This window comes from Trifolium pratense, linkage group LG2, assembly GCF_020283565.1.
Source record: "Trifolium pratense cultivar HEN17-A07 linkage group LG2, ARS_RC_1.1, whole genome shotgun sequence".
Taxonomy (NCBI): domain Eukaryota; kingdom Viridiplantae; phylum Streptophyta; class Magnoliopsida; order Fabales; family Fabaceae; genus Trifolium; species Trifolium pratense.
Window position 1 is genome coordinate 4,204,768 of NC_060060.1, and position 16,453 is coordinate 4,221,220.

The following is a 16,453-nucleotide window of genomic DNA, read 5'->3' on the forward strand; positions in this document are numbered from 1 at the left end:
TTTGTCACCGTCTGTGTAAATTTGTTTTTACACACGACTTTTAATTCAATTATATTTTCTTATGAAAGTATATGCATTACTTTCTATACATATTTCAACATATTAAGGTCATTTAAGGCATAGAATTGTATCTTACTTATGGAACAAACAACTCGTTGACCATAATCAACTAATATCACCACCACACAAATGAAAACATGTGCAAATAGAATCAAGCCTTCTATATTATTGATTATTAAGCATTTTTTTTTTCATTGTGAAGTTTTTCAAATAGACTTGAAAATCTGTAAAAAATCATATAATAACACTACAGAAATTGAAAATACTCCATTATGACTTGGAGAACACTCCATGGAGAAACTAACAAACATCAGATACCTTCAAATTATATACACTTGTAAATACAGATAAAATAAAATATAAATTAAAAATATTTTGAAAACACAATTCAATTTATGAAAGAGTACCTCACCAATAATAAAAAGTATTGCAAAATTTATTCCGCAACTGCCTCGTTAAAAACCTTTTCAGGAAAAGAGTGCAGTGCAATACAACAAAATCAACAAAATACATGACAAGCAAACAAAATTTAGCACTCAAACTTATGACAGACAAAATCACAAAGGTTCCATGATAAAAATGTTTTAACAGGGAAATAAAAGCACATACTGCTTCAAGCAAGATAGCGGTACGTGTTTCTGTCCGTATATCTCTCTAAAAACTCACGCTCAATGAGGGATTCAATCCCTTTTTTAATAGCGGCAGGATTAGGCAAAAATTGTGCCAGCAGCTGTTTTGTGACCTCGGCGATGATGTTATTATATTCTAGAATCTTTCTAGTTTTCATTACCCTCACAATTGCTGCCTCAATCTGTGGCTTTCTATCTTCCTCCACTCTTTTCCGAGTTTCTACACTTTCTTGTTCAGACTCCCTCTGCGCAGCTACAGTCCCTATCCTTACCTTGAAGAGCTTGTTAGTGAATTCGTCATTGAAAAAGAATGCATCATCTTCAGCTATGTCCTTGCTCATTGGCTCTTTCCGAAGAACATTTTTGCCTTTGACTAAAGCTAAAGACTGAAGGCACCTCTTCAAATCTGACATGGGTATTGCTGTAGCCTGCTCTATCTCCTTGCAACTCAACCAATCATCATTATTGAAAAGCATGAGTATAGACATCTGGTATGTGGAAACATTCAGCTCATGCTTCCGGCCCATGCCAAATGTAGCCATTAAATCAGCAGTCCCCGTATTAGTTTTCAAGGACAAACTCCGTCCAATGTGTTTACCGAGATAATAATTACGAAACTTCTCATATGCACCTAGAACTTCAGATGGAAGATTACATTGAGGACTGGACTGAATAGGCCATGAATCTGTTGTAAGCACCTGGACAGATAGTGTAGGGCTATCTCCCAACTCAGCACCATGGCATGCTAAGAAACCTTGCATCATATCATAAGAAGTATTCATGTCTGTAAGCATTCCCTCTAACTTAGAAGTGAATTGATATCCACATTCTGTTTTGAGCTTAACAATCAAACTTCTTTCTGCCTCATCAGATACGTTCTTCCCTGAAAGAAGCCTTTTTGCTAGGTGTTGCTTATGATACTTTTCAAACACGTCCTTCTCTTGCAGATACCGGAAAAGCCTCATTACTTTGTCTAGTACAATCTCCACATCCTCCTCACCAACCCCCTTCAACCCTCTGCGAAGCTTGTCATCCACAAACAAAGAAATGAACTCTGGAGACCGAGCATTCAAATTGATAAAATATTCAAATGCAGAGTTCAAGGCATTCTGAAATTTCATGTCGTTGTTAAACGCCAATGTAATAGCTTTGTCATATTTTTCCTTCAAATCCAAAAGATGCTGCACCAAATCCACAGGATCTTTCAATCTCTCGGGATCCATAATTAACTGCTTACCAGTATCCCGTATAAAAGAAGTCATGACATCTTTAACAACTGTCAGTCCAGAAGGTGTCCTGGAAAACAAGTTATACATTCTTTCCAAGTCCTCATATTTGTCACCCATAAGCATATTAACAAGGCCTGAATTCTCCATATGAACAAGTGTCTGCATATGATTTTCAATCATTTGTTTCACTACCACTCTAATTATCTTTGACTCACAGCTAGGATCCAAGTAGTCAGATACTCTCTCCCATTCTTCATTTATACGCCTCTCAGCTTCCATCAGATAATCCCGACAATCGCCAGAGTTAATTAATTCCCGGGACTCACTACCATAAAAAACTTCAAAATCTGCAAGAAAAGGCTTCTTAAAGTTCTTCTCGTAAACAGGCATACCGAGATCCATTAGCATCTTAGTTATGTTCCCCGTCAAGCCTGTGCTAATTACTTCACCCCTCCTTTCTCTAAGCACAAGATTAACAAGTGTATTTGGAAGCTTATCACGAATTCCTTTGGAACCGATCACAAAATCTATCCAACGACTGTAACCAATTTCATGAATAGTTATTGTACCCTGGGTTGTTTTTATGAAATTTCTATCCATGTACAACAGTATGTCATGGACGAATCCCAATGCCACTTTATGGTGCATCCATTTCCTGTTGAGCTCTTCCAAGAAATTTTCATCTCCAGCAGATTCAATTAATGCTAAAATTTCTCTTATTTCAGCAGCCAAGGTCGTCATAATTCCACAGTAAAGTTTTTCCCCATCTTTCAGTAGCACCATATGATAAGCACTCCTGAACAAACAAATTATGAATATAAATCTCATATGCATACACACACACATAGGGTTGCTAATTCACAACATTCTACATTTATATATCCATTTATAACGACGTACAACATGTACAAACAAACGATAACATTAAGCATAAACAACATAGCAGTCAAGTGGCACCGCCTTATGAACCTTATGTTTCTTAAACCAAGTGACAAGGCTACCATGGTAATGAGTAGCTAAAGACACTTTTGTTGGGATTAGATGTAATTAATTTTATTAGTATGTGTTTATCTTGATCATGGTGTTATGTATGATTCTAGATTATCTATTAAGGTTGATATTATCTTTGATTTCAATGTTTTATCTTTGGATTTAAATTGTTATAGACATATACCTTTTGAATCTAAGAACTAGGATGATATCTATTAAAGTCTAAATTCTAGAGATAGATTTAGGTTTAATATTCACTTGAAGTATCGAATCTTAGTGTTATTGTATTGATTGACGATCCGAGACATCGGAGGTTAATAGGTACAATAGATATCTCGGCGTTATCCAGACACGGAAACATTCGACGAGCGATACGTGATAATATTGGTAGATGACTAAAATCTATATAACTGATTAGGGGAATACATGCGAATGAGTTAGCGATGTCTAAATCCCAGCAAACTTATCTCTCTGTGATTTTAATCATTTCTTTACCATCACTATATTTTCGTACTTTCTCATAAACAAACTCTGTCAACGACTTTATTTAAAATTATATTAATTGTTGAACGGCATCAATATTGCATCAGTCCCTGTGGAGACTAATGATCAAGTAACTGATGTGCTAACTTGGCAAGATTTGTAGATAATCGCCTTACTGTGATATTACATAATAAGTAATTTAAGAGAAATTGCATTAGTGCTTCAGCTCTATTTACATAGCAGTGAAGTACTTGTAATGGGGTGATATATGTTATAAAGTATAAACATAGCTCTTTGCCTTCCAATATAGTATCCTCATATTATTTTTCTCTCATAAAACAACAACAAGTTTTTTCGATTCTGATAAGCTTAAAATCAATTTCTAATAGCCCTAAACTCAATTTCTATAACACTTAAGGTATTTCCTGATTTTAGCACCCTCAAATTCCACAAAGATTGAAATGTAATTCTAAAACAACAGCACTAAAAGATTACACATCTTAAAATTTAACAATTCTTGAGAAAAATCCACATCTAAGACATGTAATATCCATATCATCATCATCATATATAAAATATCAAAAACTATATCATCATTTATCACAAAAACTATAATCATCAATTATCATGCATAGCATATCGGCTTGAAAAGAAAAAGTGAGTAAGATGAACAAACGTGTAAAGCTCATGAAAGGAACGGGTTGAATTGTTGTTGTATATCTTTTGAACTTCCTCTTTTATAATCTTAAGTGCATTTTCAGAATAATGGGGGTCAGACATCAAGAACTTCCGCATGGTTAAAAGAAACTGGAAAATGAAAAAATGTAATGAATGAATTAGCTCTGCTAACAAAAACTATACTTAATGACTAAGTAAAGTTAGCGGTCTGCTAAATAAAATAATCAATATGGCTCTCTCCCTTTTTTCTTTTTTATTTTATAATTAAGTTTTTAGTATTAGTTTTTTCTCCTATGTCAGGACTTGAACTCTGGAGTTTGGATCTCCTGCTCCTTAACTCTTAGCTCTCTCCGTTTTAAAATGAGTGTAATGTTTGTTAAGGTTTTGTTGGAACAAGTGTGTAACTTGTAGAAGGAGGGATCCGACCACACTTAACCACCCTGTGTGGTCACACACACCTTTTATTTTCCGCAATTTACTTTTCTGTCATTTATTTCCTGCATTTTACTAACTACCCGCAAAGATATCTTTTTAAACAAACAAAGCGAAGGCAACTATCCTTATTCCTAAGCGAAACTAATAACCTTGACACAATTCCCTATGGAGAACGATAAACTTACTACTTTATTACTTGGTAGCGATTCTGTGCACTTACAGAGTTACCGTCAGATGTGTTGATGAATTTCTGTTAATCCTCAATTTTACGTTTCGGACTAGTTAATTATCTCGTTTCTCATCTCATCTCTCAGTTATGTTCGAGTATCTTTACTAGTGAATTTTTCTTCTATTTTGATGCATGTGTTAATGTTATCGTTTTCAATCATATGCTTGAATCAATTTTGTTTTCTGCTTTTTTCTTTTAATAGTTGATGAATTTTTGTTTAATCATGTTACAGTAGGGGTGTGCATGGTTATGAACCGAACCAGATTAGAACTAAATTTGTGGTTTATGAACTTAACCAAAACCACTTTCATCTAAAACCAAAAATTTGGTTCAGTTCAAACTAGTTTAGAAATTGGTTTATAATAAAAACCTGTTATTATTTAAAATGGTTCTAAAACCAATTATAAAATCTATCCAACTTTTTTATAAAATAGATAATAATCGATGAACCCAATCTAATCAACTATTTTATAAAATTCAAAGGGTAATATATTTATTTTTGTAAAATTTAATGAATTAAATTTATTCTAAAATAGATACAATGATATATGATAAATAAAATATGCTTATAATTATTTTAAACCATATAAATGAATTTTTTTATAATAATAAAATTTATTATTATAGCTCAATGGTAGTACGAAGCCCCGAGAATGAATTCCATAATTAAAGTCAGCATGATAGTAAGAAGTCCCTCCTTGTGGTTTTCTACATTATTCTTAGCAATTGTGTGTGCCTCTTTCAAGAGGCACAATACATCGTCATTAATTATCTTGAACACCTCCTCTGAATATTGAATAGCTCTTATAATATCAGTATGGTGGGGCACTACATTAGGCCCCATCCCATACAAACATACAATGCTCCTTGCAAGTGCAGAGGAACATTGTAAGTCATCCATGGCACCTAAATCAATCTTCTGGATTCAAAGTGTCGATTCTTTTGCAGCTTGCCCGCCATACATAATAGTCATCTTCCCTTTCAAAAAGGCATAGCTCAATGGTACTTTGTTATTGTAGCGATTCTAGCTGGAATCTTTCTAGTCATAACTGCAATAGTAACTTGTTTAACGACATATTATAAAGTACAACTGCATAGGTTGAGATACCAATCAAGGGTAGACTTGGAAGTTGCTATGATTGTTTTGACACATTATTCAGTATTCAGCCCCTTCCAACTCTCGGCATTCGTATCCATCATCATCATGAGGGTTGCTGCTGGCGTTTAGATATTCAACATCAAGTTTGCCGCCATCCAATTTTTGATCATCGTATCATGTTTAGATAGTATTTAGTTGGGATTAAAGTTAGGAAGTTATTGTTATGAGCGTTTATGGTTTTATTTTGATCATCGTACAATTTTAACAATGTTATCTGTCATTATTATCTCATGTGACTTTAGGACTAACTTATATTGCTTCTCTTCATAACAGTTGTCGATTTCTTTATTGGAAACTCGTCTCACAAGATCTCCATCAAACAACACATTGCTTTTAGCTTATAGTTGATGAATTTCTATTAAACGTCAATTTGTTATGCTTTCTAAGACAATAAATAAGGTTTCTCGGGTCTTTGCATGCCTTGTTTTATTGTACATAGAAAGTAACTCATAACAAAATTGTTTGATTGTCATGTTAATATCATTGATTTTCTCATTAATAGTTGAAGTTGGTTACCTTACTCTCTAAAGTGTCCCTTTAGAAGAGCCAAATCCAAGAAATAACAAATCATGAAACTAAAAATCTTAACACAAACCAACACGGGGATGTGAATGAAAAAGTTCCTCAAAATGATTTTCAACCATAATAATTTCAAATGAATACATGAACCACAAGGTTCCAAGTTGCAAGTCATTAATTAATTTACAAAACATAATCAATGATCTTAAGAAACAAAAATATAATAATCTAATACAAAATTGTTTCTTGGACACAACTTCTCTGTATGATCAATGACTTCCATATAAAATTACAACTAGTATACAAACCCTAACCAAGAAGAAAATAAGGATTAAAACTATCCCAGACAGAGTGGTTTCCCATCTCAGAGAACAAGTTGTTAGCAACATCTTCTGTCATTATTTTCTCATGTGACTTCAGCAATAGCTTATATAGATTAGAAATCAAAGGGTTTCTAAGGAATGGATTAATGGCTCTTCCAATCACAACAACATTAGGTAGAAGTTCGGCATTGTTATTGTCCGAGACAATGAAAATGCAGTTCGAAAGGGCATAGAAACCAAGTAAATTTGCATATATGGGTAAAAATGTATCTTTGTGGTTACCTAGGCCTCCTACCCAATCAATTTGCTCTTGTTTCCCGGTAATGTTTTCAGCATATGACACCAATTGACGGGAAAATCTACTTCGCCATCCATGTAAGTAGCTCCTTAGTTCATCTTTGTCAGCCCATGACTTCAAAATAGGTAGCTTTTCCATATTGGAACAACAAATTTGGCTGATCAACAGCTTCTCTTCATAATGGTTGTCAATTTCTTTATCGAAAACTCGTCTCACGAGATCTCCTTCAAATGATACATTGTTTTCAGCTTGTAATACCCATTGACAAAGGTAGTTGAAGTAATCAATCCAGTGACCAAAAATAGAAGAGAGATGATCGAAACAGAATCTTATCACTCTATCTACTTGGATTGGAACCAATTCATGAGGAACTTTGCTTCCAATTCTTTCTGAAGTAAAACACTTTTGAACATCTGAAGCAAGACTCAATCTAACCGAGTCGTCTTCGTCTTCCAAAAGCTTGATGCATGTGAACCATGCATTAAGCACATGATGAGCATACGAATTCACACTTCCATTTTTTACAAAACAAGAAGGCAATGTGGCAGAGGGAATATGATCGTTGTAAACAATCGAGCCAAGGAGCTCGGCCTGCTCGAGTATACCAGACGCTATTAAGGATCCAGCCGCTGCGTGGCGCATACTTGTTTGTTCTGATGGTAAACTGCATTGCTTAATCATGTTACAGAAATAAACAATGCAATCGAACAACCAACTTATCTTCTGATTCCTTTCGCCACAAACCACAAACTTCATTGCTTCGTTAGATGGAAAAGAACTTGCAAACAACATTGTAATTCTCTTAGCACATACTCCAAGACAATAAATAAGGGTTTCACGGGTCTTTGCATGTCTTGTTTGATTGTACATAGAAACTAACTCATTCCAAAATTGCGACACAGAGTCAAAGTCCATTTCACCAACATAACTTGTGTCGGTGCACTTGTCATGGCTAGCTTTTTCAAATTGCAGCAAATTCCAAGCTACAAGGATCCTCAGAATGTAATACTTACACTTGTGGTTCTTCTCTGATCCTAAAATCTTCACCAATGTTCCATGAAGATTAGTTTTTGCCCAGAGGTGAATAATACTAATGTCGTCAATAGAAAAATCACAGAGCTTGCTACCAGACTCGGTCGCTTTCAAGAACTTCAGCAGCCACTTCAGTGTTGCAAGTCGAACTTCATATAATGAATCAGACAAGCAGCGAATCAACCTATCCAAAATACCAGTCGATGCATTCTTCATATCATGTTTCGGCAATGATTTTGTACTGGGAAGACAATATTTCAGTGGCAAATGGGTTGAATCTTCCTCATTCTTAGATGTTTGAAACAAACAACCGAAATAGGAAATGGCCGCTTGTTCACGGAGTTCAGCAATGGTTGCGTCATAATAAGGCTGCCCATAAGATTCCAAATCTAAGCATTCTGTCGACAACTCCAAAAGTAGGTTGCGAATGGCAAAAAAATGTTGGGTTATCTGGCATGTCCTTGCAATATGGAGCATTTGATCCAGAACTCTTATGAATGTTTCATTGAGGATAGGGCACTGGCATCGAGTAGGTCTTCCAATCCATGACCGGGGTATAAGAATTTGGATCAACTCACCAATGAGATCTTTCTTCGAGTTATCAGCAAGATTACTACAATTTACTTCCAGCAGAGAACTCAACTGCAAGAGAATTCCATGGATTAAGTTGTAGGAAATCCCGCGGGAACCTGATTTGACAAAGTTTTCTACACACGGCAGCTCGGAAGCAATGCTGAGAAGGACTGACAACAACTTCTCGTTTGATACAAGACTTGTTAGAGCTCTAGATGCAAGAACACGGACTCGTAAATTACTTTGGGTTGAGCACCTCCTAATCCAAGGCATTAAAAGAGATGGGTCTAGTTTATCTCCTCTTTCCCCAGCAATTGATGAAGGCTTCAGCCTTGATAAAAGAATCAGAATCGGGTACAAACTCGGATGCAGATTATTTCCCCTAACAGATTCTAAATCTCCTGAAGATGTAGGACCCAGAAACTCGGTTGCAACTTCCAGTTCATTGAAAAGAAATGAATGCAGTGATGGATACCTTGAAACCAAAAAAAAAAATGTTACGAAGTCTTTAGTTGTCAACTATTCACATTAACTAGCAGATACAAACTAAAAACAGACAGTGCTATCTAATATCTATAACTATAAATGTGAGACAGAGTCCGTAGGCTGATATAAATCACAATTTCATGAAAATATTTCCATAAACAAAAACCAATTTCAACTTTGAAAATTAGAAGGAAACAAATCATGTCAAGACAGTAAGAAGGAAAGACCACAAATGATCCAGTACATGAATTTTACTACTCTCTGCAATATAAAAGTAGACAAATAATGCCAAGTGAACGATTTCCATAATGATCCAATGAAATCTACACTTATCAACAGAAAATATTCAAAATAAAACACAGGATCGGAGAATATGATTGTAATCTTAAAACAAATCGATATGATAATGAATTCGTGATAAAGCGAGCCATTTCATGTTCAGAATGTAAAAATGCCCCAACTTTCAATCCCCTTATCATGCGTCAATGTGCTGAATATTTTCAAAGATCAACTCACATATTAAATGGAATCCCAGAACTAGTTTTATATCTCTAATATTCTAGTAAGACTAATATTAAGAAAAAGTAAGTAAATTTGGGATTCAAACAATTTCTTCAAATTTGACCTAGTAAAACTAATATTAGAAAAAGTAAGTAAAATTTGGGATTCAAACAATTTCTTCAAATTTGACCTAGTAAGACTAATATTAGAAAAAGTAAATAAATTTGGGATTTAAACAATTTCTTCAAAACTTGATGGGCTAGTATACTAATTCCTTCTTTATTTCAACCGTCAATCTATTATATAAAATTGTAAGCTCCAGTTTATTCATTACATATTCGATTTTAATTCCACAACATGCAAACACAAAGAATGCATCCAGGAAAATAAAGTAGTTAAATCCAAGAGTAACGCATACCTGTGAAAAAACTCAAGCCCGCTTATTGCTCGTCGTGCTGATTCTCGCTTATGAACATTGAGGAATCCAATCATGCGACGAACCAAAGCAGTGTAAGCCAGACAAGCACTGTTTCGGATTTCCCAGTATGGAGATGAGAAAGAGCGAATAGACAAAATCATAGCCTCGGCAGAGAAACCAGATGTATCAGTAGCCAAGTTAGAGTCATTGAATGCAGCTTTTAGAACGTTAAATGCATGCACTGTAGGAATGACACCTTCATCTCTGATCTTTGATGACATCTCTCTCACATTTCTCTCAGCTTCCTGTGTAGAACTATTTTCTTTCATTGAACCATTTGACTTGCATGGGTTGTCTTTCAAGTTATCACTTTCGACCTGATTCAACATAGACCCATTTCCCACATCAAGAAGCCACCTTAATGCCCTTGGAAGGAGCTTCTTTGGTGTGCCTTCTGGCTCTGATAGGAACAGAGCAGTAAATGCAGCGGGTATTCCGGCACTTCTTCTCAGTAAGTCATCCACTACTTGTCCTTTGGCCACTGTTCTTTGCATGAGTTGCTCCATCCATGACTCTGTCAATTTATGTAGCCTGAAGAAGATACACAACTTAAGTGGCAGAAAAATGATTTCCGATATAACAATTTGGTCATACTGATATAATATAACATTCATTTATGTAGAAAATAATCTTCAATACATGAATGATGAACAAGGCATTCTCTGTGACAAAATAGTAACTACAAAATTTACACTTCATTTATCATACACATATCATATTGAATATGCCTTTAATTTTGGTTATTTATAATTCTTAAAATTCTATATATGTGTAGTATAAATATTTATAATCTATTCTATAGAAATGATCTTGCTGTTTATTATTCTGCAGTAGCATTTTTGGGATTAACCGTTTCACACCTTATCAGGGATTGATAACTATCAACAAGAGTTAAACTTAGAGATTTGTGTTTGGTAATGCATCATGTTATTACACATTAAATATAGATTATAGAAGATTATATGGAGTTTTCCTTTCCTCTGTCTATGTCCTACTCTAACTAAAGTAAACCTTATAATTTCGACAATAAAGTACTTTCTTTATAAGCAAAGCTACAAAGCAGTTCATATAAATAAATAAATTACAAAATTCATACCTTGGGTCATTGGAGCAAAGTAAACGATTGCAAAGAGCTGTGAAGCCAGCACGCGTCTTATCAATCGCACCGTTGTGCTTCATCTTCAAGAGAACTTCTAAAAAATGATTTCCAATTGTTTCAAGTTGTTCCAAATCAAGCACAGCATCAGATGAACTGTTAACAGTGTCAATAGAAGCCCCCTCTAGCTCAGACGAATCTGAACATGCATTACTTGGCAATGGTACCTTTCTTATAATAGTCCCCAAAAGAAGGCTCACCTGAACAAGAAAACATAGTGAAATCATGGTAATACTAATAACCAAATATGTGTGCATGTACAAAATATGTATATATAATGTCACAATTCCTTTTAATTTAAAGTAAATAAGTAATTATTTTTTTGACAAATAAGTAAATGAAATCATAATTTTTTGAAAAACTTAGATACAGCCTTTTTAAACTCCAAACTTTTCAATTCAATGTCGCTGAAGATTGTACGGATAGCATTTTTATATTTGATAAATAAAGGCTGACTAACAGATTCTCGCTGGTCTTATATGACAACTACCAGTGGAGGAGATAAAAACTCCATACTTTTGAAAATGTGTGTGTGTGTAACCTCTTTCATAGTTAAGTACCTCTTTCATAGCCAGCCAACAACCAACCATGACAATCTGTTCTGATGCTCTGATATCATGGGAAGGCTTTGAATTATTGTTCTCATATTCAGATGAAGGCATATGCTCATTGTCATGATCTGGTACATCCAACAAAAGATCATCACCATCAACCATCTCATCCATATCTTCAGGCAGATGCCAAGCATCTGCAGAAACCACCCATAGTGCCAACGAAGTTATCCGCACAACAAGGTCTAAAAGTCTTTCCAGCAAATATCTCATCTCTGAGATGCTTGACGATACGACATCAGAATTCCAGTTCAACTCCTCAAACGCGTAACGTAGAGCAAGTAATACACCATGGACAAAGCTGTTCTTGCATGCTTTAGTAAGATCTTGCTCTCCACCTCTTACAACAACATCCAGCCAGTCAATCATTGATTTCAAATACAGTATTACAGGATTCCTTAATTTACTAGACTGATTAACCCCATTTACTAATTCAGACTTTGAGCTTAAATGGGAAATATTGAATGGATCTTCAATCAACCAACCTAGATCTATTGCATACTTTCTAAATATAAGTCGTAAAGTCAGAGCACCGGCATCACTTTCCCTTACACGTGGACTGCAAACTAATTTCATAGCCCAAGCAATTACCTTCTTCAGCATCTCTTCACTTGAAATTCCAGGTAGTGGGTTCGGATAATGGAGTAATATCTGAAACGCGCTCTCTCTCAACCTGTCCCAACTATCAACAATGGAACCGACCAACAATAGGGTTGAATCAGAAGAAGTCATACCCTTGCTGTAAGGATAGAGATGAATTTCCGACAATGAATTGTCGGACTCCTCGATTATCGATGACTTAATAGACCAAGTGTTTATCATAATCAAGATGAGATCTGTTGCCATTATTTTTCTCTTGTAAGGAGCAGAAGGATAGCATGAGAAAAATAAGAAGCCACTAAACCACCTCATAAAGTGGAAAAGATCATCTGCTCTTTTCATTGTCAATTCCTTATTCCCTTCTGAAGGACAATCCTCTTTGTTACCTTTAATACGTTCAAGAAGGTTCCAGCTTCCTTGCTTGAATTGTCTCTCTAAGGCTGTTCGAACCCTAGAGAAGAACTTACGAAACAAGCTTCCCCACTTCATCTGAAAAGCTGTAGAACAGCACCTCATATTTAAAGGCACAGCTTCCTTCATTAAAGTGAGCTCTAAATGAGAAGGAAGACTCGACGTTTTGGGATTCAAGAAAAGAGACTCCGCAGCATCTACACGTAGTGACTCATCAACATGGGTCAATGCATTTACTAGCCACAGAACATGGATCTTAATATCTATTCCCTTAATGCATACAAGAGCATGGCTTTGTGTTCCAATCCCATGCTCTTCTTCATTTGTGGAAGGATTTTCACACCAATCAATGTCCCCTTCAACCAAAGCTAGTGACCGAGATACCTTAAGCAAGGAAACTAGAATAGCAATTTTCTGTTCAAGATTCAATTCCAGGTTTGCACAAACAAGTTCTGGATATTGCAGTCCCTTTTCATCCCCATCTGGCCCAACCGAAACAAAAGAAAGCATAGGAAATATACTATCCACATCAATTTCCAGCAAAACTGGCAGAGCATAAGTATTTAAATTGGTGCGATGTTTCGAGAACCCAGAGGCCAACCCATACATAATTGGGGGAAGACAATACCCTCTATAGAGAGCATACCCACCTTCAATACCATCCATCTCCCAGCACTCATCACGCAAATATTCAAGAAAGCACTTCAGAAACGACGTTGCGGCACAACACACATCATCATCAACATAAGCATGTATTGTCTCGAATAACAGGTCTGGACACATATCCAACATTTTTTTCGCTCCCAGCCTCTTGGTTAGCAATGCTAAAGGAATGTATCTCCCCTTACACCGTGACCCCAAAGAAAGAAGATCTGCTCCAATCTTCCCCAAAAACACTTTAATCTGTTTGTCTCCCTCCGACCAACGCAGGGAGGATTGAATATCCATAAAAAGATCAAAAATGAGATGAACCTGTTTCACTGTCTGACTCAAAGAATCCTCCAAGTTATTCCAAATAATCCTAAGTATCCGCATCCCCATTTCCTCGGGAATAGGATCGTAATCTCCCGACAGATCAGTAAGATTCGACAGCATCGACGTTTTTATCTGCTGCAAACAAATTTGCATCACAGTCAATGCATGAAAATTGAAATGACTATCAGTAGGACTCTCACAATGCCTACATAGCTCAGGCAAAATTCCATCATACAATATAGACTTCTTCTTAACACTCCCTTCACAACCATCCACAACACTAAATTGAGTATTAAGCAAGTTTCTAGAAACCGCAGTAAGAATCCCTCTAATCAAACAAATCCTACTGAGAACAGAAATACTACATATCCTACGATAAACATCATCACCCTTACACGGAACCTTCCTAACAGCATTCATAAATTCACTATCACAACAATCAACATTTCCAACACTACTTGAATCCGAAACCTTCAAATTAAAAATACCTTGCATCAAAACCAAACCAAGCTCTTCCGAACTAATACAAACTTGAAGAGCAGCACAAAGAGCAACACCAGCAGCAACAAAACAATCCCTAGAAAAAGCATCAGACCCCATCAAACTCAAAACAACACTAACGATCCCCTCCATCACACTCGAAAACCCATCAATTGCAATCCCATTTTCATCACCACAACTAAACTTTGAAGGAAACTTCTGAAGCAAGTAATACAAACAAGACATACCATCTTGACACTGTTCCATTACAATAGGCGAAGGACGAGACAAATCAACATTCGTCTCCAAAACAACGCCATTTAAACTACGAACAACATCAGCAGCAACCAAAACAGCACAAAACTCAACAACATCATTCAAATAACCCAATTTCGCCAACCCCATAACAGAAAGTGCAACACGCGACACCGCAAATCGTTTCCCTTTACCATTACTATACTCCTCCACAACCTCCCTAAAAGACCCAGATAATATCTCATGAAAATTTTTAACCTTTGGCAAAACTGAAAGAAGGGTTCTATGCAAAGGTGAAGAATTTTCCAAAAACAGAAGCTCAAAATAGAGCTTCGACACAATAACGATTTCGGGTCCCGAATCAGGTTTAGATTCATTGTTAATGAGATTGATGAATGATGCAGCTAGGTTTTTGGCAAGGGTGAGTTGAGAGTAAGTTGAAGTGAGGGTTGTGAATTGAACCAGGTTGTGATGAAAAGGGGAAGAAGGATTAGGGTTTTGGTGAAGGGAATTGAGATAGGAAGAAGGGAAAACGACGGCGTTGTAAGTGTATTTGTGACGGTGTTGAAGTGCACGCCACTTCGCTGACATGTTTGATGAAATGCCTCAGAGAAAAGAAAAAAGTGAAAATTTGGATTTTCGAAGATGAAAACGACGGCGTTTAGGTTCAGTGATTTAGGGTTGAAGAGAGGGAAAGAGAAAAGGGAAGGGTTGGTGGAAGAAGACGGCGGGAGAAGGTGGTGAAATATCTGTTCTCTCTCTCTCGGTTTTGTTTTGTGCGTTTTTTCGAATTTTCAAAAGCGTGAACCCTAGGACCAGTAGAAAATTAAAAATTGGATTTTTTTTAAAAATAATAATAATTGTCTTTTCTTTGTCAACCGCAATCGAAATTTGTAAGTTATTACTTATTAGCTCTCATCTTTACTAGAACATCAATCAATCGTTAGTTGATTTAGTGGTGATTGACGCTGAACTTGGTAAGAAGAATCACGGTTCAATTCCCCGCAACTGCAATCGGGAGGGAGATGAAACCACTTAACAGAACTCTGAACCAGATTAGGCGGTCCAGTGGACCGAATACTGATGGTGAAAACTAAATGTGTTGAAGATATATTGTTAATATCATTCATATGAAAGTCTAGTTGTCTCCGGCACATTAGCATGATGATGAAATTAATAGGTTTCCCAATGTGTACCAATTGAACTATCTGCAAGGAATCTGATAAAACACACGACTTTCATGGATCTAACTTGCCAATAGAATATAATGTCAACCAACGACTACCATGGAGGTTATTTCATAATCCAAGATCAAAATCAAATATTTTTGTGTCGTCATTAACCTATTTTGCATTTGAAACCATCCTCCAACATATGTAAGATATGGGTAGACTTCATTTTGAAATTACTTCGAGTGTGCCAACTCAATTAGTTTTTTTTTTAGGAAAAAAAAAAGGAAAGAGGATATTATTAATTAAACTCGTGAATAAAAATAAAATTTGCTTTCATTGAGAGTTGAACTCAAGACCTCCCGCTTACTAAACGGGTGCTCTAACCAACTGAGCTATGAAAGCAACTATATATATGAACTGATGTGTCAAAGTTATATATGTGGTAAAAATTATGTGTCAAATTATTTGTTTTTATCCATGCAACTGATATGTCAAAATTTAGATTTATGAACTCTAAATTTATATATGTGGGAAAATTTGAAATTAACAGGTCAAAAATATTTCAACAACTGAATTTAAGTAAAAATGTTCAAGATGAATATAAATATAATAGAAATTGTAAGAAAAAAGTTTCTCTTAACTTTTTAGGAGATCTTCAATGGAGTTCTGAAATGAATTTTTTTAAAAAAAT

General features: G+C 35.6%; 2 protein-coding genes and 1 non-coding gene across 3 annotated transcripts; all 3 read right to left on the reverse strand.

Moving 5' to 3' along the window:
• Positions 1–402: 402 nt before the first annotated feature.
• Positions 403–4,265, reverse strand: LOC123911063 (cullin-3A-like). Its single transcript, XM_045962400.1, has 2 exons — positions 4,068–4,265; positions 403–2,714 (listed from the first exon to the last, which is right to left on the reverse strand). Exons 1-2 carry the CDS (start codon positions 4,184–4,186, stop codon positions 674–676), a joined length of 2,160 nt encoding a protein of 719 aa, XP_045818356.1. The 5' UTR covers positions 4,187–4,265; the 3' UTR covers positions 403–673.
• A 2,233-nt stretch (positions 4,266–6,498) lies between these two features.
• On the reverse strand, positions 6,499–15,829 carry LOC123911064 (thyroid adenoma-associated protein homolog). Its single transcript, XM_045962401.1, has 4 exons — positions 11,819–15,829; positions 11,199–11,458; positions 10,043–10,633; positions 6,499–9,112 (listed from the first exon to the last, which is right to left on the reverse strand). Exons 1-4 carry the CDS (start codon positions 15,179–15,181, stop codon positions 6,721–6,723), a joined length of 6,606 nt encoding a protein of 2,201 aa, XP_045818357.1. The 5' UTR covers positions 15,182–15,829; the 3' UTR covers positions 6,499–6,720.
• A 261-nt stretch (positions 15,830–16,090) lies between these two features.
• Positions 16,091–16,164, reverse strand: TRNAT-AGU. Its single transcript has one exon. It is a non-coding gene; the product is annotated as a tRNA-Thr (tRNA).
• Positions 16,165–16,453: the final 289 nt, after the last annotated feature.

What these genes read in the sequence shown, in the direction of transcription:
- LOC123911064 (XM_045962401.1), bottom strand. Translation starts at nt 15,181, where the DNA reads ATGTCAGCGAAGTGGCGTGCACTTCAACACCGTCACAAATACACTTAC. An exon ending in GTTGGCTGGCTATGAAAGAG is followed by an intron (nt 11,459 to 11,818) that starts GTACTTAACTAT and finishes TTTCTTGTTCAG; the next exon opens with GTGAGCCTTCTTTTGGGGAC. An exon ending in CTTTGCTCCAATGACCCAAG is followed by an intron (nt 10,634 to 11,198) that starts GTATGAATTTTG and finishes TATCTTCTTCAG; the next exon opens with GCTACATAAATTGACAGAGT.
- LOC123911063 (XM_045962400.1), bottom strand. Translation starts at nt 4,186, where the DNA reads ATGCGGAAGTTCTTGATGTCTGACCCCCATTATTCTGAAAATGCACTT. An exon ending in TCCTTTCATGAGCTTTACAC is followed by an intron (nt 2,715 to 4,067) that starts GTTTGTTCATCT and finishes TTGTTTGTTCAG; the next exon opens with GAGTGCTTATCATATGGTGC.